At 38.9% G+C, this 24,794-nt stretch overlaps 1 protein-coding gene across 1 annotated transcript; it reads left to right on the forward strand.

Annotated features, from left to right (window-relative positions):
- Positions 1-168: 168 nt before the first annotated feature.
- RGS17 (regulator of G-protein signaling 17) lies at positions 169-23,984 on the forward strand. Its single transcript, XM_009878766.1, has 3 exons — positions 169-310; positions 21,844-21,933; positions 23,738-23,984. The coding sequence occupies exons 1-3, from the start codon at positions 192-194 to the stop codon at positions 23,982-23,984; spliced, it is 456 nt and encodes a 151-aa protein (XP_009877068.1). The 5' UTR covers positions 169-191.
- Positions 23,985-24,794: the final 810 nt, after the last annotated feature.

Below are 24,794 nucleotides of genomic sequence, written 5' to 3' on the forward strand. Positions count from 1 at the left end.
TTTAACACAATAGAACTATTACGTGGCCAGCACAGTTGATGGCCACATGCTTTTGTTGCTACGAGCCATGAGAATCAGTAGAATCAGGGACTGATGTAGAAATGTGAATGTACTTTTTGACGGTGTGTAGTAATTCTGTCCATCTCTTGTGTCTGTGTTCTTGTAGCCACTTGGGCACTGAAGTAGCTGACATGAGAAAGAGGCAGCAGTCACAAAATGAAGGAACATCAGCTGTGTCCCAAGCACCTGGAAACCAAAGGCCCAACAACACATGTTGCTTTTGTTGGTGCTGTTGCTGCAGCTGTTCATGGTATGTCCTGTAGTATGTTTGGTTCCATGTCCACCACAGGTAAATTATGAGAATGGAAAGTGCCAAGCACTGGGAACATGCAGACTTCTGGGAGAGGATTGCTGCCAAGAGGCACAATTTAACATTTCACTTAAAAAAATGATTAAACAATTCCCTGATTCTGTTAGACATCTTGCAAGGGGCAAGAGGAGAAAATAGTAAATTCAAGCTATATTTACCATACTTAAACCATAACTAAAGGAGGAAATTTCAGTTGTACAACTAGTATGTGTGAATAAGAGACTTGATACATCAAATATTTTATAATTTGCGTTCAAAACATACTTTTTTTCCTGCTTATACTTTTTATATTGCAGTTCCCTGAATCCAGGAGTGTAAAATGGAGATGGTTATAAATGTCAATATATGGTGACCTGTTTTACTACTTAGTTGTTGAATGATATATGTTCTGTAAATTTGAAAACACAGATCTTGAATTCCACTTTATCTTTTAACTGGTGTGGTGTAATTTTAGTGGAAAAAGGCTCAAAAACTGTGGCTGCTTGTCTCTTCCTAAACAAAGAGTTCACTTGGAAAATCAAATAATTAAAGCCAGTTTCAGAAATAGCTGTAAATTCTCAGTGTCTTGAGATGCATCAGGTCTTTATTTCTTATTTTCATGAAAACAGTTAGCATTGAAATATTAAGTAGTTGACATGCAGTACTGTTCAGAGCCTGTGCATCCTGTTATGTACACAGTTCAGTCTTTCTGGAGTGACCGTTCCTCTGTGTATCTGTGTCATTTTCACTTGAATCAACCATCTGGCCCCAATCTAAAATCTAAGGCTATTTGGCTCCCATACATTTAAAAATACATACCAGCATGTATGCACCATGTGTCAAATAGGACAGCTTTTTCCAAGATGCCACATCCTGGAGGCAGTACCAGGGTGGACATGCCTTGGCTATTACTTCCAGTTTCACCTGGAGGCAGAGGAGATTTGGAGCGAGGATGAGCAAGAGCTCAAGCCCTACGACGTTACTTTGCAATGTGCTAAATCCATACAGTGAAGAGGTGGAAGTCCAATTAAATGGGAAGGAAAGGGAGGATGTTTTGTCACTGTTACCTCTGCTTTGTGACAAGGGCACAATGTAAGATTAGCTACACTGTTACAGACCAGAGGTCCATTTAGCTCAGTATCCTGTTTCAGGAAGTGGCCTGTAGCGGATGCCACAAAGAAAGGATGAAACAATTGGACATACACCTTCTCATCCTACCCTCACAGCTCCGGGCAATCTGCAGTTTAGAGACTTCCTGGCCCAGAAGTTACTTCTGTGTGTTTTATAGCCCTTTATGAAATTTTCTTTCATTAATTTATCAAACTATTTTCCGAAGTGACTTCCTGAACTCATCTAAACTTTTGGCATCCAGGGTATCCTGTAGCAATAAATCCTATAACAGACCTGTGTACTCTGAACTAATACTCTCCTTTATTTGTTTTAACCTACCAGCTGTTAATTTCATTTGATGCCTCCTTATTGTTACGATTGTGAAGAACAGAGAATAGTTGTTCCCAGGATAACCAAGATTTCATAGAGCTCTCCCGTATTCCCCGTCAGTTGTCTTTGCTTCCATAGACTTCTCTGTCTTAAACTCTGTGATACAGAAACTTCCCCAGACCATGGTTTACCATCACCTCTCTTCTCACCTACCTTGTGTCTCTCTATGTACCTTTCCTATTCTACTATCTCCCGTCTGAGATGTGTGACTGTTGCCGTAGTCAAGACATGGGTGCACCATGTTTTGTGTTTCCTCTTGTTTTTTTATTATTAATTCCTAGCACTCTGCTTGCCTTTTAACAACACCTGAAATTATATTTTCATAAAATTATCACCCATGACTGCAACATCTCTTCACCGAATGGAAATAAAGCCCATGTGCATGTACAGCTAGGGTTGGCTTTTGCCTTGCATACTGGAACATGAGTGGTCATAAAAGTATCAGTCTAATTTCTAAAACCTAAAGACAACTGATTTTATTTTTTAAGCATGCTATAGCTCAAGAAGTCTTATTCTACAACTACACTCTATTTTGAAGCTTTCATGAGTTTTGTGACCTTTGAAGTGCCTCTGCTCCTTACAGTGTGATACCATTGAACAGCTTATGCATATTAGATCTAAATGAGACTAATTATTGCTTTAAAATGTAGGATGTCCCCTCTGCTATTTTAGCAATTGGTTTTGCTCTTAATAACTTGTCCTTTGGGGTTTTTGGAGGGGTTGAGGCGTTGGGTTTTTTTGGTAAAGTAGGTTAGACTGATCCTGTCAGTTTAAGCTAGTTTGCAGGATTAAGTCAAAGAATGGGTCAAAGGGGATAGTGATATCACTTGCATATTCAAAAATCAAAAAGGCAGAACAGAGGGACAAAACTTTGAAAAAGGCAAAATGAAATATTTCAGAATCTCAGTTAAAATGAAGTAACTAGTTTGGATGCCAAATTTTTTTTGTAAATTTGAACTATCCAGGTAGAGTACAGATTATTGTTTTTGTCTCAGTTGTGCACCTTAAAAAACTACAAGAATAATTTTTTTTAAAAGTATCAAACTTCACTAGTGACTAATTATATAGGAGACTCTAGGTGGGTAATTCTCTAGGGTAGTTCTCTGTAATAGGAAAGCTTAATCAATCACTGTAACAGGTTCTCTGGACCTAGAGTGATTACATGCTTTCCCTAGTTCCACAGGTCTTTGTATCTGAGTAACATGAATTTCTCAAGAGATATCTGTCTGGAAGTTTTGTTGGATTCATTAACAGCGATAACAATGTTTGAACTGTCAATTTTAAGATTAGGAGACTTTATTCTGCTTTTCCACCGGCCTATGTGACTGAGGACAGCTCTTACAACACTAACCTCTTGGTGCCTCAACTTCCTCACCATTCATAGAAATTGGAGGGGGAGGTGGAAGGTGTGGTGGAGTATGTGCAGCTTTTAGTAAGAAACTTTCACTTTTATCTGTTTGAAGAGTTAGTTCAATAGTTCATATATCGAAACAAGTTATTAGAATTCTAAAAATGTCTTTTGTGAATCATGTGATGTTTGTTTTCTTCCGTTCTACCCTGTGTTAAAATCAGAATAGGCATTAAGTCCTCTGTTTGCATAACAGCATAGGCAAATATTCACACCTTTGTTTGGGGAAGTAGTACCTTGCCTAACTGAGACTTGTTAACAACAAGAAATATAAAAATTGTTCAGTACATCTTATTCCAAACTTTTTTTTTCTCTAATATTTCCTTCTTAAAGGTAAAAAGTATTTGGAGTAGTAGGGGGCCAGTTAGCTCAGTCAGCTGAGCGTGGTGCTAACAATGCCAAGGTTGCGGGTTCAATTCCCGTTTGGTCCCCATGTGTTACCTGGAGAGGTGGTGTCCTTGGCGACAAGGAGGCTGGATTAAAGTGATCTCTAAGGTCCCTTCCAGCCTAGGACATTCTATGATTCTCCATTATTCTTGGGATAACCCTGGTAGACAGCTCAGCCCCATGCAGCTGCTCACTCCTGCCCAGTGGGATGGAGAAAAGAATTAGAACAGTGAAAGTGAGAAAATTCATGGGTTAAGATAAAGAGATTTTAATAGATAAAGCAAAGCTGTGTGCACAAGCAAACCAAAACAATTTATTCACTGTTTCACATTGGCAGGCAGGTGTTCAGCCATCTCCAGGAGAGCAGGGCTCCATTACACATTATGGGGACTTGCGAAGACATGCTACAAGTCTGAACCTCTCTTCTTCCTCCTTTTCCTCTTCAAGGTTTTGTTGCTGAGCACAACATCATATGGTGTAGGGTATCCATTTGGTCATTTGGGGTCAACTGTCCCAGCTGTGTCCTCCCAACCTCTTGTGCAGCCCCAACCTCCTCACTGACAGGACAGAGTGAAAAACAGAGAAATCCTTGACACTGTTCAGCAACAGCTAAAACACTGATGTGTTATCAACACTATTTTGGACACAAATCCAAAACACAGCACCATATGGGCTGCTATGAAGAAAATTAACTCCATCCCAGCCAGATCTGGTACATCTATTGATACTGATAATTATCAGGATAGTAAATAGCTGAGTTTACAAGGATAAAGCAGAGCTCTTTAGCAAGTTTTGCTCAGATTGGAATAGGTGGAAATAAACAAGCTACTTAAGTTGGCCATTTTATTATAAAAGGTATGGTCAGGATGTTACCCAGCTAGCTTAATCCCTAGTGCCTGAGCATCAGTAGTGAAGGAAACAGTCCTCCTCAGTGGAGAAATTAAAGTGCTTCTGAAGTTCTTAACAGGAAAAGCTTGTCCACTTAGTGCAGAGACAGATGATATATGCCTCAAAAGATCTTCTGTAGGCATTCCACTGACCAGATATAAGCCTTTAGGCACTTCCTTCAGGAAGACTGCCTCACTAAAGCATCTAACAGATAAGTATCAGTCAGGTACATAAGGTGCAGGACAGAACCTCACCATGTGTCTTGAGCTTTCACAAAACACCATCCCCATAGAGGACAGAAGAAAAGACTTACTTACTAGGGGTAATTTCAATGACTCGGGTAGCCAGAGAGTTGAATGATTTGCAGTAAAACTCCTAACATAGCAGTCCATGATTTCCTCAATCACACTTTCTCCAGAGAGCTGTGCGTTTAGTATTTAGTGCAATGGCTTTATAGTCTTAAGCTCAGCTTGGCAAGGTAAGGGTAGAAGCATGCTATTTCACATCACCAACTTTATATAGCAATCGATTCCTTCAGCTTCCTGAGTGGACATGAAGCCAATCATTCCATTGAAAACATTTGTAAATCACATCCTTCAAAAAAGCTCTGAAGACGCTAGCACCGGCAGGTTGGCTATTCTGCCAGTTTCATTTTGTGTCCTCTTCTGTCTCCCATCCAGAGCAGGAGTCATATCTTTTTTATCCTCTCTTCCTTCCATAAGGTGCTCAGTGAATTTTCAAGCTGTGGTATGCTCTGATGCCTGATAATCTCTCTCCTTATACCATGCACAGAAGGCTCAGAAGGCATCTAACAACTGCCCTGCACCATGGGAGTCTGGGGGACATGCAGAGGCTTCCAGGGGATAAGTGAAAATGATCACACGACTTCACTTGGTTCTATAGCTGAACTCAAGTGTGTGAGCAGGAAGGTCTTTACCTTAACAGGAACCATTAAAATAACTGCTGAAGACTCCTGTGGAAGAGGGAAAAGGACTCATATGTCCAGCAGCTCTGGGCAGTGCCCTGTACAACAGCTCTGCCTGCCACTTGATTTCTTGTGACCCTTCCATGACTAGTTTCCCACACCCAAGAGATGCCAGGGAAGATAGGGTATTTGCCAGCTTGGCACTAAACAAGAGTTGGTCTTGGCAAGAAACCTCTCTCCTCCAGTTCTTGTAACTTGCCTATGACTGCTTCGAGTTACGTCTGAAACTTCTTCCTGATGACCTTGCTACACAAATATTTTTCTTTATTAAAGGGAACATTTTCCTTGCATGGGTTTAGCAGTTGACTTGGGCCTACATGAAGATATATCTGTCACTTGTGCAATGAATATGGGATGACAGATACAGTACTAGGGACTGTAAATTATATTAATATTTTTCTCTATGAGGTTCAGCTTTTTGCTCCCCCTGACAGAGAGTGTGAAAATGAAAAAAATTCCCTCTTTGAGATGAATAAATTTTTTCTGACATATTCACTGTTAGCTTCCCGTTGAGAAATTGTGTCTAAGCTTTGCATGTCTCTACAAAAGTCATAGTCATGGCTGCTTTAGTTTATTTAACTATGGTAGAAAGTTTGGTGGAGAGGGAAGCAAAGAAATGGTGGATACAAAAAAACAACTTAATGCAACAAATTATAGCCACATGTTCTGAAATATGTAGAAAGCAAAATCCATATTCTGATTGCCATACCTGTCTGTAGCAGAACTTCGATACTAGGAGTAGACTAGAGGTGGGCTGGTACAAAAAGGGTCACCTAGGCTCCAAGATCTTGTTAAAGTTTTCAGCAAGAAAATAAAATCTTTACCTTTGCAAAAAGCACTCATTTTGAAAAACATTTATGTCTTTCAATTCTTTCTTTTTTACAAGCCTAATTTTTTAATTCTCTTCCTCCCTGAACACATACGACAACACGTCTGAAACAGATGTACTCAACCCTCTGCATTTGCCTTCTCAAAGCATCATACCTGAAAAAAGCAGATATGGAAAAGTGAATCAAAAAGTACTGTACTCTAGTGCACAATACAGAAGTGCAGGCTACAGTATGTTACTGAAATTCAAGGTGATATTTTAAAATATATTTAATGGGAAAAGATGTGCCATTCTGAGGCTTTTTATCCTTTGAAACACCACAAGGCTTCCTTACATTTTTATCATTTGCAGAGGTCAAAGATGAAAACATTCCCTCTCCTTCCTGAAGAATATTTTATTCTGAGGGATAGTAGGCTTAGCTAGCATGGGGACTCATGCTTTATGCATCGATGGGACAGTATCATCTGCAATGGGCAACACTGGTGCTTTCTTAGGAAAGGAGCACCAGTTCTTCTGACAGGTAGAATTTAAAGCTGGATAAAATCATTATGTGACGTGTCACACAAGGTACTGAATGTGATATTCTAGAATATTAGTCTTAAATCACCTTGCCTTTAGGTCCACATATCCTCAGTGCTGAGGCCATGAGAGAAAGCTGCCTGGCAGACATTCTGTTGTCACTGGAATGCACCATGGGGTGAGTGTGGGGTAAGGATTTAAATCAGAAATAGGCCTCTCAAGGTTCCCTAAGCTACTTCTCAGCATTTGGAAAAACAAGCAGAAGATACTCTAAAAATAAATAGCTTGTCAAGTATTTTTTCATACTTTGGTAAGTTATGTTAACAGTACTTATAATACCCAAGTAAAGCATTTCTTTTCCCTCTAAAGAAAATGAGATGATCTCCAAAGTTAAAAGAAAACAGAGAGGAAAAGCATGTCTTCCTAATAGATCTGATATTTAATAGGCTCACTCCTCTTTATAATTCAGACAGGGCAAGTGATTTTGCTGGAGTTTTATGGATGCTTAGGTCCATGGAGTAGGCTGGTGGCTCTTTGCATGCTTGTTTACACAAATCTCCCAGGGCATCACAATCTGACTTGTCAACCTTTGGGCTTGCTCCCTTCTGCGATGCTACACCACATTGTCAGCGTCAGCCTAATAATTCCTGAAAGTCTGCTCTCTCCTTGAGCCAGAACACAAATATGCCTCCAATGTGATTCAATACATGGCTTATCCTAGGGTGCCAGAGGTGGTGAGCAAAGGCAGCTTGACCACTTGCTGCAGCTCCCTGTGAAGTATGTGTGAAATGCTACTGTTCAAAAGAAGGGACCACATTTCTTCTACATGAATGATGCCACAAGGTGCAAAGTTATGCTAGATGAGGTCTCAGGTATACTAACTGTGCCAAATTACTTCTCCATAATTTTTCCTGCCTCTACTTCGAAAGAGAAAAATGCTAATGCAGGAAATCAAAATGTTACTGGAAAACCAAAAAGGACTATAGAAATGAAATTTCCCAAACCCAAAATTTAATGTAAAAACAACTAAAGGAAGCTTCAAGTTAACCTGTTAAATCTCATGAGAGCCTGTCTTGGTCACTGTGGAGCCCTGTTCTAAATTAATCAGATACATCTCATCTGCCTTCATCAAAAAGCAGCCCAGAAATCCCTATTTCCAAGCTAATTCATCACCTTTTACCTCCCTCCTTTCTCCTTCTCAGTCCCCTGCCACCTACCTCCAGAGCCCTATGGAAACAGAGTCTTGCACAGCCTCGGAGCAGGGGCAGGACCTGTGAGCCACCAGCTCCCACAGTAGCAACTACTTTCCACAAGTCATTTGCCATGTAGAGGCAGCTTTGGTGCAGGTCATTGCTTTCTGGGACGTGCAAAGTAGATAAAAATCATACAGCTCTGTGGGAGAAAGCTGTGAGCTACACACTGCATTTATTTTCGCAAGTGTCCGCAAAGCAGTAGTCACCAAAGCACAGCTGGCCTACCATGAAATCATGGTGGAAGCACAAAGATACACAATTCACTACACAGAAGATCAGCATATATAAATATTTTTAAATTAATTTTCAACCAAGAACTCTGTTTTGAAAAAACCTTTAACACTGTAAACTGAGTCTAACTCCATGTAAACTGACAAATGTTTCTCTTTTCAAAGGTATGAGGTAAACTTGTTCATCCCCATAATAAAATAGAGGCCTGATGTGAGGAGTGGAGTTTCTTATGTAGCTGATTTGCTAATTTTCCTCACAAGACAGAGACAGAATCCTCATTAACATCGAAACCAGCCCTCAGCTCTCTGGGTCAACCTTTCCTGGAATCGGGATTTTATGCTTAATATTTTAAACTTTAAAAGTTTATTTCATTTTGAGGAAGAGATGGAGGCTTATATATTTACTGACATTTTTACCATCTGTGATAATATAAGCAGGTTAGAGAATAGGTAGAACATAAACATAATATATTAGCAATTTTTTATAAATGCTTCTGAAGCATCACAAACCAAATGCATAGATTTCTATGTGTATAATACGAGTAAGATAAGGAACCCTCATCAGTGTGACTGCAGAAAATAGTCCTATTGCAATCAAATGATTCTGTAAAGAAAATTGGAATGCAAAAAAGAAAGATAATCAGAACTGCAACTCTCCTAAATTGAAGAATAAATACATGCTCAGAGGGGATTTGGGATTACACAAGGCTCATTCAAATTCAGCAGTGCATAAGATGCTGACAGTAGCTCCTTAGGAGGAGATAGCAGACTAAATCTAGTTAACTTTAGAAAATTATCTTTATTGTGCCCTGGCACGGCACACAGAGTGTATTCGGGGACAGCTGCTCCTGAGGAGGCTAGAGGGGGAGAAAGCAATGGCAGAATCACCTCCAGTGGGGTAGAGCAGCTTGATGTCTCCTCAGAGGCTGTTTAGGAGATGGATTGCTTCAGAGCATCAGCATCTTGGCTCTCCCTTGCCGCTCATGCCCGTTTCCCACCTGCCTGTGCCAAAATGCTATTCAGCTTGCTGTCTGCAGAACAGTGGCTGAAGGAACATTGGTAATGTCATGACAGATTTTCTGTCACCAGCGCACAGCTTGACTGTTGCTGTGGAAAAAAAAAAAAAGCCAAAAAACCGAGCACACTGAGGATGTCTGAGCCAAGTTTACACTGTGATTTTCAGCTGTTAGGAGTTTGGAGCCTTTCAAATCTTCTCTGATAGAGTTTGGGCTGTGTTTGGGGGATTTTTTTGGTTTCCTTATTGCAAATTTGACAATTATGTATTTACACAAAGATGCATTAACTCCAGAGTCTGTGGAAAACCACAGAAATGGAGAAGTATGTGAAAGGTCAAAATGGGTCTGAGATCAAAATATAAGCTGAAGTAAGTAAAGTATTTCAATAGATGGTGTCATTTTAACTGTACCAAGGCAGCCTTACAAATCCTCCAAATCTTACTTACTATGGAATATAATAAAAACTCAAGCATTTAACATGCAGAAACAACAAAAATATCTTTTCCAAACTAAGTACATTGGCTGTGTTGGTACCAGTAAATTAAGTAGTGCCAGGGTCTAATATGGGTTTGAGCAATCAGTCATACAGTTAAATTGTTAGCAAGTGTTAACTCCCTGGCCAGCACTAAAGTGCTGTCTTGGGTAATGGCTTGTTGCAGGTGCAGAAACCCTGTTTTGGGTATGGGCTTCATGGGCTGAGGCTATGTGGTGCCAGTCAGCCTCATGGCTGGAGAACTCTCCCAGCCCTTTTTATCTACAAGAATAAATGCAGTCTGTAGTTTCAAGCCAAAAAGGGGGGGGGCCGGGGGGGGGGGGGGGGGAATTAGACTACTTAAATCTGTTAGAAGCAAAATTTCCATCTTACAAAGAATTATATTTTAACCATGTATCATTCCAAATCGGTTTAAAATGTCAGTTAAAACAGGAATAAATGTCTAGCACTTTCAGGAGAAAAAACAATGAGAAAGTGTATCATGGATTTGAGTCTGCACCCCTAGTAGATAAGACTTATAAGGTGGAGATCCTTTCACTAAAAAAGTGGGTCAGACATTCATTATGTGAGGCAGAAAGGCAAAAGAGATGCGAATGTTGTCTAGTCACCCTTAATAATTCCACAGCACATGTATTTGTCTAGATGGCAGCTCTGGCTCTTCTGAAGTAGCTGATACCAACAGATGCTGAGCACCCACTATGGAGCAATGGAAGCCTTCAGTTCCTGTTGGCACCCATGTTGAAAGTGCTTCCCAGCTCAGCGCCTTGTCTAACAGAAAGCCTGGAAACCAGCAGTTAACATCCAGCAGAACAGATGCCCATAATATACACAGACTGACATGTCAGTTCTCAATCCTGCTTGTTAGCTGGGCAGATGTTAAGTGGAAGACCTGCATGTTATTTGATTGTTATGCGGATAAGCATAAACTACTTTGGTCCAGGCTAATTTTGTAAAATGCAGTGTTCATAAACATCATCATAGGAATCATATTTTACAAATATATAAAGCTCTCTTTAATTAAGATTTTACAATACCTTGTGAAAATAAAAAATGTAAATTTAGTATGAATGTTCCCAGGCATCTCTTCCCATATGGAAACTACAACTAAATCTATGGGGTCAAAGAAATGACCCTAATCAGGCTCAATTTTTTACTGTTGCTGATATTTTAATCTCTGCAAACCAATAATAATTAAAAAAAACACTAAAAAAAGTGAGACTAGGCCCATTTGTCAGAATTAATTTAGACCATTAAGGTTGGAGGGCTTTTATTCATCCAGTTATCCTTTCAAAGAATAGAATTTCTATTTCTTTGAAAACTAGACAACTGCCACTTTTAATTATCTCAAATATATGAAGGAATTGCTTGCAAAGTAGCTGTAGCCAGGAGTAAGGACACTGTGGATTGTCTAATAGTTAGACGTATCCATTGTACGAGATGGACTATGAATGGCAGTATTATTCTGAAGTAAGGAAAGAATGAAGCTGACAGCCAGACTAGTGATCTTTTGGATGACCTGACAAGAGAAATACACCCTTGACTTGAATCTTGCCTAAAGCAGAAACCAGCTCTACGATAATGAAACAAAGATAGAGTAACTCCATTAGGAATCACTGGCAAGTAAACTTTGGCAAGCCATGGAGTTCTTACCTATACAGAAATTACACTCCACAACTGAGAACAAAAATCTCAAAAATTTATCCTAGAAAGGACTAAGAGTTTCCAAAAGTTGTGAAAGCTTCTGGTGTGGCTATAATTTTGTAAAAGTAATATAATCTCTTCAAAGTAAAATCCATCAGAAAGCACATTTTCTCACAGAGTTTCAGAAAAACAAAATATATCTGACAGAATAGGAATGTCAGATTGCTTTAAATCACTAGTTCTTTCCCTTCTTGCACAGTTACAACTTTTGTTTAGTGCTAGTCTAAGTTTGAGGGAGATACTGTCTTCTATTTCAGAAGTTCAAGTACAGTGCACACTGGTAATTTCCATCTGCTTTTGGATGCCTGCTGAGCTGCAGTATCTGTAGCCAACTAGTTTAAATCAGTCACACAAGAACAGAGGAGGAACACACAAGAACAGAGGAGGAAAGCAAGTTCAGCAAGGATGTCTATTAAAAGGACCAGTCTCCTCTCACATACCTTTTTGGCCTGCATTGACCTTGAGAGCATTTCCCTCCTTCATCCTGAAGTGTAAATATTATTATATTTTTTAGGTAGCTTCCAAAAATATTTTTCAGTCACAGTCTTTCTTTAAACATAATTGTAGTAAATGCGTTGGTTGTGGCACTGATGAGGCCACCCCTGGAGCACTGTGTCCAGCTTTGGGCTCCTCAGTACAGGAGACCTGGAAAGAGTCTAACAAAGGACAAGGATGATGAAGGGACTGGAGCATCTCTTCTAGAAGGAGAGGCTGAAAGAGCTGAGTCTGTTTAGCCTGGAGAAGGCTCAGGGGGTTCTTATCAAAGTGTATAAATACCTGAAAGGAGAGTGTAAAGAGGACAGATCCAGGCTCTTTTCCGTGGTGTTCAGTGGTTGGACCAAAACTGAAACAGGAGGTTCCCTCTGAACATCAGGAAACATTTTTTTACTGTGAAAGTGTCGCAGCACTGGTACAGGTTGCCCAGAGAACCTGTGGAGTTTCCATCCTTGGAGATAGTCAAAACCTGTCTGGACATGGTCCTCAGCAGCCTGCTCTACGTGGCCCTGCTAGATCAGGGGAGTAGAAAAGACGACCTCCAGAGCTCTGTCCCTGCCAACCTCAACCGTTTTGTAACACTGTGTTCAACTTGGCAAAGACTAAACTCAGATCTTAAATATTTGCGAAACATTTCTGGATATATTTGTGAGTTTTAGAGGAGAACATAGCTTTTGTCAGGGGTTTTCCAACCAGCTAGTTTTTCCACTACCAAACCGCTTCTAAACATTTTCTAAAAGAAGAAAGAATCAGTATAAAAATTACATCATTACACATTGCAGATAGCAATCTGTGATGGAAGATGTATTGACACACGTATTTTTGATCCTGGAGGGCTTTGCTTTCAAATTCTTCATAGGATCTAAAAGGAAAATGCAGAGTTTGGACAAATTTTAAAGCTTATCTGCCAAATGTATACTGAATTCAACTTTTATGGAAAAAACAGCAACGGAATATAACTCGTGGCTTTAAAAAGAGACTGTTAGTCTGACTGTCCCTCATGAATAGAAAAGGTTCCCAGATTTTAGGTCTCTTCCATTTTAAATCGTTAAATTTACAGGAAAGGGAATAGAGTGGAACACTTCAGATTTGCTAAAATCTTTTTAGGTTACTTGCTTACTGAGCGTATCCCTCTATGACTTACTTTGGCTTAGCATTCATATTTCAGTAAGGATGATCTACCTTCGTAGTGCCATGTGGGATACAGTTTAATAACCTTATATAATGATCTTACATAAACTCAAAAATCTTGGCCAAGACTTCCCATTAACAAAGAGATGATTATACTCTTAAGCACTAGATCACTTGGGTTCAATTCTGCTTTTACTCAAGCTGAGGGGTAGCACACCATAAGTAAGACTATTGGGACAGAGCTAAATGTCTTAACTGACTAAACCTTAATAGCCAGAGATGCTCCAGATATCTTAAACCTTAATTTCCAACAATCTCCTGTTTCTTTTATGGTTTATAGTTAAATCTGTAATGACTTTGACCAATTAATTACACTGAATCCAGCACATTATTAAGAAAGCACTGTAACAGAAAAGCAGTAAGAAATTCAGCCTGTTCTCCCCCACCTTCAAAGTACGGCAGAAACATACAATCTCAGATGAATTAAGAAGTTTCTTACTTTTCTTGGGGAAGTTCACAACTCTGAACAACAATGAGTTGGCCTTCGATCATACGCCTTTGACCAAAAGAATTCACAGACCTTAGTCCAGGTTTTCACAAAGAAGCAAGGCAGGACCCTGTTCATCGGTATATTTTAAGTGGATTTCCTTCTGAGCTCTCAAGTTATCTCACAGGGCTAAAAGCTATTCCTTTACACAGAGACGTCTAAATAGCAGTGCATGAGCAGTGCTATGGAACAAGGACAAGAGAATTGTCAGTGATTCCTTCAGTCACCCCTGGATTGCTGCTACAGCGTATCAGAAATTTAGCAGTGGAAAGGCCAAGATACCTGTTTGCAGGCATGGGGCGTTCAGATCACATCTCTTTATTCTTGTGTCCACACACACTCTACAGCCATACCGTCAATGCCACCCTTTTAGAATATCTCAAGACTGGTTTAGGGGAGCAAAGGTACTTCAAAATAACCACCGTTCTTAGTATAAATGTGATTCTGAGTGAAAGGTTGGGCTGCTAACTGTTTGTAGGACTCTGAGAGATGAGGTTCTTATAAATTCCATGTATCGTGAAGTTAAGTTATAGCTGCTGGATATCCTGATGAACGTTTTTTTAATTAGAAAATCTTTTTTTTTGTAATCAGAAAGCATAGTGAGAGAAAATCTACTATGACAGAACATAACTTTTTTAAAGACCTTTTTAAAGCTAGGCTCTATTTCATTTAAATCTATTATTTGATTACATTAACTAGAATTTCTTACAACAGACTAGTTAGAATAGCTGTTACTAACAATGAATGAAATCAAGACAACTGATGATACAATTTTAAAATGTAATTATAATTCTTTTTAGAATCATAAGCATATATTATGGAATTTCATTAATCTTAAACTTTTCCACAAACACTATTTCATGGAAAATCCAATTCAGAAGTAAATTATCTTTAACTGTTAAATCTGTGCAGAACACAAACTCAGTTCTAGTCAGCTGCATTCTCTCTAAAACCCCAGTGGAAGTGCCTATGAAGGAGCTTCAGCACCCACCATGGGTAGCAATAATCAGACCAGAAAATTTCCACCTCGAGCTATGCCTTGGCCCACAGGATTTATGGTATGCAGAAAGGTGCATATGGGAGCAAGAAGTCTGCCTGCATTTACTATTACTGGATCCTGAGCAGACACTAAGCTTTTCAGTTGAAAGCACATTCACAGCACACACAAGTGCCCAACCGTCTGTTACAGACTGTTTTTCAGCTGTATGTTCTTCAAACAGAGACATGGAAAAAAGGGACAAAATTTGAAGTACACCACACTACAACATAGCAAACTGAATCAGGGGGGAAAATGCCACCAGGGAACACTGGAAAGGAAGAAACTAAATGTTTTCTAGCCATTGGAAGAGATAAAGCATCCATTATTATAATTTGGTTTACTTTTATTTCACTTTTTGTGACGAGTGAGGAAAAAAGCATCAGTTACCAATGTGGGTTTTATGGTTACAGGTCAAAATGATGGGACTGCAGTGTAAGCTGAACAAAAGGCTGGAAGGTTTGTAACTCCACATTCCTTCTCCCATCTGAAGCTCTGAAATATTGGAAGGTTTTTAGCTGTAATATAAAAATCTCCAGGATGCTTACCTTGCAAATATTTGCATTATTTAAAAATAAATAAATTTTTTAAATTGTTTGGGGTTTTTTTCTTACATGAGGTATGTCTTGCAGAATCAGACCTCACGTTTGTAAATTCTCCTTGCAAATGCAAATTATTTTCACTTTAAAACAGCTGAGTTCAAGCTGGACTCTATGCTTGATTGTTTTTTTCTTTTAAAAATAATTTGGATTATACATGTCTCGTGTACCATCTTTTCACCTAAGGCAAATGTAACTCTGGCACTCAGGAAACTTTGCACTACAGGTACCTGGAGTTTTTGAAAGGAGTTTATAGGCTCAGCGAACACTGCCAAGTAGGCTCATTATAGCCTTATGTTCATTGTTGGCTTTTCCCCAACAGACTGCTGTCCTGTGTCAGTCTTCTAAAAACAACCTGTATCATTTAGTTTGAAGCACAAGACAACTCATATTTTATTCAGAGAAGGATGTAGCTATTTTTCACTAAAATTCTAACTAGTTTTCAGTATAAAATTTTACATCCCACATTACTGAATTCAGTGAAGATCTGTAAATCTTATCTCATTAAAGAACTAGGATGGACACTAATTAAAAAAACCCCAACTTTTATTTTTGGATCTGTTTCTTCTTTGGAACAAAAATTATGTTCTGCTGACTGAGTTAGACCAGATTCTGATCAATTTAAGTAAATGGCTCTAAAGGCCCTTGACCATCCCCTTCAAAGCTTCTTGCAGACAACAATTCAAACATATGGAATCACCAACTTGGCAATTTTTACCGTTTTATGACTTTCTGTGGATGAACTTCGCATCACTTACCCTGGCTTTGCCAACCTCCAGGAGTTCACACAAGTCTCCACTCTAGAATTCATTTAGTGCCACTAATTTGGCTGAAGTTTGTTCTTCACTTCTGTGCTTTGCATATACTGGTATTACTACAGCAGTCTAAGTGATTTAGTCTCTCTTGCTATTTTTTATGGAAAGAAATTCTCAGAGGTCAGAGAGACAACAACATATGGCTTTGATGGCTGATGCATCTTCTTTCTCTCTAATATGACCTGAAGGATATAATGCAAATTTATCTGACTCTATGAAAATATCTAGTGCAAGGCATCACTTCTTCATAAAAATCATAACTCTAGCTCTAGTTTCTGTCAGAGTAATTATTCTGGACATTAGTCACTTATGATAACAAAAAGTGAATTCTTTTCCTAACTTTGATAGAAGCAGGTTTTTATGCTTTACTCATCTTATAAAAAAGAAATAATAAAACTTTACCCTTGGATAATTTTGTTCATATTTCATTCTCATGGATGTCTACATTTGTGCGATCAAAATGGAGACAGAAGTTAGCATTACTGACTAGAATCTAAGTAATTTTTGAGATTAAAACAGCTATATTGTTCTTTATGAATGGGTCATGATAATTTTGCAGTGATTTTTCATTATTATTGCTCTGCAGAGTACAGCAAAATCATTATTCTCCCCTGTTCATAAACAAACACAGCCTTGAGTAGTTTTTGCTGCCATCAGGCTTAAATATTCCAGCTGTCAGAAAAACAAGGTGTCAGAAAAGAATTTTATCTTTGGTTTCATAAAAGAAATGCCAGTATAGTGGTCTGTTGCATTATCATACAGCATTTGGGGACCACATCCATCGCTGACTTTTACCAGAGCCTGCCTCAGCATGTGGGAGTGAACTTGTGAACAGAGCTCTGCAAACAAGTGATTTTTCAGAGAAAAAAAAAACCACAATATTGAAATGGTCTGGTCAGACTGAACCACAATCAAAAATGAGAAAGATACTGGCACGCACTTTTTCTGTATTAAAATCAGGGGAAATATGTTTCTGTTCATATAACATGTTTTAAGCCAGACACTTGAATCAGACAGTTTAGAGGCAGACAGGGGCACAACCACTTTGTATTGAAGAATTAAGGCATCTACCCAGCTGGTGAAAGATCTAGGGCTGGTGTCCATGTTTTGAGAGTTTTCAAAACCACCTTCCCTTCTGTCATGGTTTAACCCCAGCCGGCACTTAAGGCCCACGCAGCCGCTCGCTCTCTCCCCCTGGTGGGATGGGGGAGAGAATGGCAAAGATAAAAGTGAGGAAGCTTCAGGGTTGAGATCAGACAGTTTAACAGGTAAAGCAAAAGCCACGCATGCATGCAAAGAAAACTAAGGAATTCATTCACCACCTCCTCCTCATCTTCACGGCAGCACAGAAACCACCACTCCGGCAAGAGGCTTTAATGGTCACATCTTCAATGCCAGACATCGTTACAAAATATTGTGATGATATACTGCATAGAATGCACATAACTGAGAAAATACCTGAGCACATAGTAACTGGTGTTAGCCATGCACAGGTATAATATTAATCTTAGCACCTGTCACAATGGCAGAGTTTTCTTGCCATAGCCATAACAATAATTTCACTGATCCACCAGATTTAGGCTACTGGTACATGAAATTCTGACCCTCAGGAAGCAAGATTATTTGTTTGCTGGATATATGGAGAATGAACGATCACATCCAAGCTCTAAATTATTTTAATTTCCTAATGGCAGTAGAAGGTAAGTGCAGCAGTAGGGACGCTAAGCAACTTTAAAAAAAGGCTAAAGCCACCAGCTGGAAACACCTGGAAAAAGTCAGTGAGATTTTTGCTTATAAATTAGCTCAACTTGCTTGATGATTTTATCTAATTGGCTTGGCTTTTTTACCTTACCATGCACCAGTGGCCTGATTTAGCTAAGTAATACTGATTTAGCTAAGTAATTACTCAACAGAAAAGTTATTAATTGCTAGACATGAATATTAATAGCCGAATAATAGTACCTAAATAAAGATCGGTTTTCTGAATCCCAGCAGTTCCTCCAAAAACACATCAGCCAGGGACCTGGACTAGTGTAACCTTATATTTGGTAATTTATTCAGTTTGTATACTTCTTCATGTAGTTCCTGGTCATTAACATTTTTACTTATAAAGTCTGTGAAGTTGAAAAATAGAACTGCACTCACTCCAAACAGAAATTACTCATAATAGTACTGTTGCAGTAGTTAGTAGAAGACAGGAACCCAAGATATATTTGAAAGGTACATCGAGTTCAGGCCACTAGGGTTTACTGAAGTACTTTTTACCATACCCTTCAGACCAATAAAATAAGTATAAAAGTGGACTGAACAAACTTCCATAGGGACAGAAAACAAACCAGTGCTTGTGCTTTCCACCTAAACTCTGGTTTTAGACACCTCAAACTTTCTGTTTTCAAGACATTAGTACTTTTTGTTGTGCTTTTATCGTGGGTAATTTACATCTCTAAATTTTAAAGAAATCTGCTGGATGTACTCCAACTAATAAATAATAATGGCACCATATGTGGTAATTTATATCAGATGTCTCTCTAGAACACCTCTTTCATTTAGCTACTTTTTGTTAAGGTGTATCAGTAATTTCCTCTTCTTAAAGCCTTAACAAAGAAAGATCATTTTGTTAATCTTTATCCTGTTACTTTTACTGTGTTTAGTTTTACACTATACAGCATAATTCCTCTGACATAAGCAGCTAGCTTCCATGCTGGAATAACATAAGAAGGAGAGCAGCTCCAGGTATGCAGGGTGGCTTTGCTGCTGAGGGCTCCTCGAACTCGACAGAGAAATGTGAACATATAGAGTATTCTCAACTGAAGATAGCAACACAGCAAATAGCAATGTAGTGTTGTCATTTTGAGATAAAAAGTAGCAGTCTGTTATTGTGATCAGAGTTATTTAAAGGCTGCTTTCAAATTAGTGTTGCAGTCACAAATGTGTAAATATTTAGTTTCTTTTTTTAAGCGAACTTGAACCAGTTCCTTGAGTAAAAACAGAACATGTCTGAATTTAATATACTTCTGTATAAAAATTATGGTTTCTTTCACAGGAAAAACATATCAAAAGTAATGTATCTGATGGAACTCCAGCCTTGACAAGTGTAGATAAATAAAAGTAGAAATGCAGTGCTAGTGTTTGTCACTGGAAACACAATGCAGAATTTAGGCAAGGATGTATTACAAATTTAGCACTGTTTTAAATACAATACCCAAACTTGAGAAATTGTTCCAGCTAAGTGTAACACCTTTTTTCTTTAGAGTCTTCCCTGTTTTGCAAGTCAACTAACTTCAGCCATTGAACTCCAGCTATGAATGGTGAGATGAAGGAATTAGGGCTAAGTGTGTCCCTCATGTTCTCAGTCTGGTATCGATACTAGAAAACTGCACACTACATTCTGGGCCCACTATCTGGACTTTCTACTGAAATGCAGTCTTGCAGAAAATCAAAAAGCATAGGGCCTATCTGTTACTCCTTTAATAAAAAAGAGCAACGAAGTCAGTGTGGTTTTCTTGTCGATTTTCCTATTTCTCTTTCTTATTCATCTCTCACTACTTGTATTCCACCATAATCAGCCCATGATGGTTTTCCTAAGTTTCGCAGAGATTTTGCATGAGCAAAGCAAACAGTATGTGATCCAAAACATCAAATTGAATTCAGTGTAGACTAAGTGCTCTCAGATGAGTCACGTTCTACTTCCAGTAAGAGTCTGCATCCAAACCTCAGATGTCTACCACCCAACGAGTAAATAATCTCAGTGCAGTTTAGCTGCTGCACATGTGATGGAGGAAAGAATACGGGCAGGTTCATTCTCTTTTGGATGAACTCAGGTAACCCCTCTTACATTCCCAACCTACACAAGCTGTTTTCTCCTTACATGGTGTTACTCCTCCGTGGAACCAAAGGGCACTCAGTTCTCTGCACGCAGCAGAGAAGACAAATGCTGCTTTACCTACAGACTGCAAAGGAGGGAGGGAGGGGGGGGAGAGAGAGAGGCTTTGTGCCTTCCTTGCTTCCCCCTCACCCCAACTTTGTGCTCCAGCCACATGCGAGGTGACCCTAAGCAGTTACATGTGTGGACTTAAAGATTACAAGACAGAAAGCGGATGGTCCCTTTTCTTTTCTCCTCCTGCATACGGAACTCCCACTGGCTTTCCTGGGTGCTCCCTCTGTAGACTGACGAGCCACAGGTCAGAGGAGACAGAAGGGCTTTTTACCTGCCAACCCCAGAGTTCAGGATGTGTTGTTTCTCCTGCAGCAGTTGATGACAGCCTAACACCTTAGCAGCACTGGAGCTGCATTCCTACGCTGTAAAAGGGGAAGCAGGACCAAGGGCCTGAACTAAGGTCTTGGCAGGTAAGTGAAGGAGCAACCAGTATCAAACAGCTTTGTTTGAAAGTGTATGTCTTTGTAATGTTTAAGTCTTAATATGTGCTCTGCTTTACCTGGGAGCATAAACTTCCAGTTTTCAGACGAATATTTCAGATCACCTATTAACTCTGCCAAATGCTCGAAAAAAAATTAAGAAACTCCTAAATGCAGAGGGGCTAGAAAGAAAGGTTATTTGTGCTAAAAATGTCTCAAAGCTGGGATTTCCTTTTAGAGCCGAGCAGAAATTACTCAGATTAGTGGGGGAGGGAGAAGCTTTATGTTACCAACATATTTCTGTTTACCACCTCTTAGGAAGACTGAGAGCATCATTGCATGGTGGATACTCAGTATTCAAAATAAGAGCTCTTTTGGGATTGGGAGGGAGGATTATTTGCTTGGTTGCTTGCTTTCTCTCAATTGGACACCTCATAAAGGGAAATCTCCATCTCCTTCCTACTTTCTACTTTCTAAGCATAATCACTGGAATCAGGTTTCCAATATGAATATTTATGTCACTAAAATGTGTTTTGTTTCAGTAGTTATCAGGAATTATGGTTTTGCTGGCAATATCATGTTCCAGAACATCCATAGAGAGTACACACAGAGGAAGTCACTACCACTAAAGTAAATGTGATTAAAAAGACATTTACAAAAAAAAAAAAGTGATGCTAGACGAAAAAAAAATTTAAAAACACCCATACATAAAGGAAGTCTTTCTTTTCCTTGCTTGTGGTAATATGATGGTAATGGATATCCTTCTGCTGAGAGGCCAGTAAGTTTTACTTTTTTAAATGAAAAACAAATTTAGGTCAGAGGTTGAAATCGTAAGGAGCTGCCACATGCTAAGTTCTGTATCTAAGCCATCTACTGCCACCATATCCTAGAGAGAAAAAAGGAATGTTGATAAAGAATGAACAACTATCTGGAATTGGTAGGGCCCCAAAGCCTCATCAATGTCCAATTAAGATATTCTTAACCCCCACACACACCTTTATTGTTACTAATATTCTCAATTTACAAAGTGAAATCACTCCAAAAGGGATCTCTAAGTTTGTTTCTGTCTTTCAGTGGATAAACTGTGAGCTTGTGAAAAACTGCACATGCTAACAGCAACTCTTAAATAATATTCATCAGAAACAAGGGGAAAAATCATTATCAAAAAATTCTCTCCAAAATTTTAAGGGCAAAAGTGAAAAATGACACTTTACATAGCCTTATGTCTTTAAAAGTTTGCATTGCTATAGTCATTGTTTTAAATTAACTTCCTCTAGACAAAATAAAGTGTTGTACTACATTGCAGCCTCACTGTTAGGAATGAAGATAGAGGAGACAATGCAGGAAGGCCAACACATACAACCAAAATGGAGAGTATCCAAGTCATAGAAGAATGGTAAGTCAATCAAGCTGTTGACCAGTAAATGATTTTGATTTGCCTATAAATAACATAAAGAATTTCTTGTTTTTTATACTTCAAGAATGTCCTTTTAATTACTTTTTCTCAAAAAAAAACTATATGAAAGGAAACAGTCTGTCCTGGCAATGAAATTTGTGGGGAAGAACTGTGGGAAGAAATGAGAGGTGTATGGATGGTTCCATAGAGTTATGGGTCTCTATAAGAAGCCTCTGCTACCTGCAGTCATTTTCTTCTGTTTATCCAGACAAGAAAAATTATCGGGCATAAGTGTACTTCACAGTCATATCTTTAACATGGCTGCCTTTTGTAAAACAGGGCGGACTATGGTTTTACTGGAGTTAATCAAGGGAACACATACCTTGAAAAATGGGCTAACATGCACTGAAAGTCAGAGCTTCTATTTCTGTATAAAGCTTGGGCCTGCATTTATTCTCTTGGGAAAAATGTTAACCTGTCCTTCAGATCTCTAATCCCATAAAAAGTAAATAGAAACTTAAATTAAATTAAGATGATATGATTGATGGTAAAAGCAACCCAAACAACTCATTGTCTTCTTTATGAGAGGAAAATGTCGGAAATTGTCACAAAATACTGTAGTGAAGAGAGCTTCCCAATAGTGAGCAAGGGTGCACAGGTTGCTTGTCAGCTCCATCCACCTCAGCAGGTTCTTTTGACTCTCGCCAGAGGGAGTACAAATCTGTATGTTCATACTTTTTGGTTCAGAATGCAATTATTTTGCTCAAGTATAAATGTTACACACTTACTCATTTATTAGATCTTCTGGACTGCGAAAACGCTGTCACAAATAACTTCCCACCATCCAGTCTGCCTTGCATGCAGAGCAGGAGCTGATGGACTTGAAGAGAAATAATATAGACAAATGTCCGTATTACAGTTAGTAAAACTCTTGTGTTGGATCCTGTCAGGAAGGGTAGGGTGAGTGCTTAGAATTAAGTCTGAAACTATATTTAATTGTTAAGTAACTTGGAAGTATTACCTTCTCAAGCTATTAATTGTTACATTAATGGATTAGTGACACAAGATAGTCTTCTGATCACTTATCCAGTGCATCCACTGTTACAAGCCACTAATAGTTTCCTTCAGAAAATGTGAATAAGGACTTTTTCCCATTTGTTCTCTCTCCAGTTTTGCCAGCAACATCCATCACATCTCGTGCCAATAGATCATCATTCAGGTCAATAGCACCAAACAGAGGGAAGCTTAGCAACCCTTAGGTACAAGCACAGAGAAATATGCTAATTTAAAAGCTCTCTGAATTACTATTTTGTTGGTCCTCATTAGTATGCTCTTGGCTGCCAAGAGTCTTTTGTTTTTCTTGTCTTTCCTGAACCAAATTTAGTGGGAGCCAGTGAGTGGCCAAACACCATCAGAAGCAGGCAGGGACATCAGGTGTCATCTAAACCACTCATGAAAGAGAGTCTATTGCCAGCTCCCCTTAAATCACATCTTTTACTGCAGAGACAGGAATTCAAAGCTGTTGTGGGATTTTGTATTTGAGTCTGACGGCTTACACCACCAGTAGAAAACTTGTAGAAAGCCAAGTGCATGTCTCATAACATTAAACACATTTAGTGGGCTATTAAGAAAATGAATGCACAAGTGAAGGGTGAACAGAATTCCCCTGTCACTGCTGAAGCTTTATCGCTTCCAGTTTTCACTGTAGTCTAAAGCGAAATTGAAAGGAGATTTTTTGGATGAATGTATGAAAACACTCTTACAAAAATAGAAGCATATTTATAATGATACTTTGCTTTTGCAGCCAAAACCCTACTGCAGATGAAATTTTGTCTTGGGCTCAGAATTTTGACAAGATGATGAAAACACCAGCTGGGAGGAACCTTTTCAGAGAGTTTCTTCGAACAGAGTATAGTGAGGAGAACCTGCTTTTCTGGCTTGCGTGTGAAGATCTAAAGAAGGAGCAGAATAAGAAAGTTATTGAAGAAAAAGCAAGACTTATATATGAAGATTACATTTCTATACTCTCACCAAAAGAGGTAAAGCTGTAAATGTTAAATCTGCATTTTCTGTTATTCCAGAGCAGAAATGTTAAACCCTGGATTGCCATATGGGGATCTGAAAGTCTGCCTGATCTGTCAGATGAAAGCCTTACCATGGACATTTAATCAGGAAAGGAAGGGACAGAAAAAGTAGAGACACTGGTACTGGGCCATTTAGCATCACTGGCCACAACACATCAAAGTCCTTTATAAGGACTCAGGAAACTGCAGGAAGAGAAGGCTGAGAAATAGATACGCTTCTTTAGTAATGCTACATGCCTACCAGAGAGAGGAAGTAAGTAATGCAAATGGCTTTCTGGAGAAAAGGCACTAAACCTAAGGAATTTAAATCGGAGTAATTATAGATTTATCTTCTGCAACAGCTGTCTGGGAGAAAATTCAAATTTGCACTGGTTATTCCTATGTGAGAGTCCAGGAATGGAGACCACATATTTTCTCTAATGAGAGATATGATAATATCTAGAATATTATAAGATTTTCTTCAACCCTTTAACTGAAACAGACAATTTCTGAAATGCTCTTCACCTGAAGTAAAGAAAAAGCATGCCCTATCAAACCATGGTTTAGAATGGAGAGATATGTAAATCTATAGGCACTTTAGAAGAGTCTTTCTTAGGCCACGTCATGTACCTTTCGCTCCTTTGCCTTGTCTCTGTGCATTGCATCTGACTTTCTACTCAATGGCATTATGATAATTTATGTTCACCGTGGACCTCACTTTCTACATTTTAGTTCTGCACTGCATTCAGTAATAATTTGCAACTTCATTCATATGAATGAAGCCAACAGTAATTTACA

Source organism: Apaloderma vittatum, unplaced genomic scaffold, assembly GCF_000703405.1.
Source record: "Apaloderma vittatum isolate BGI_N311 unplaced genomic scaffold, ASM70340v1 scaffold40981, whole genome shotgun sequence".
Taxonomy (NCBI): Eukaryota; Metazoa; Chordata; class Aves; order Trogoniformes; family Trogonidae; genus Apaloderma; species Apaloderma vittatum.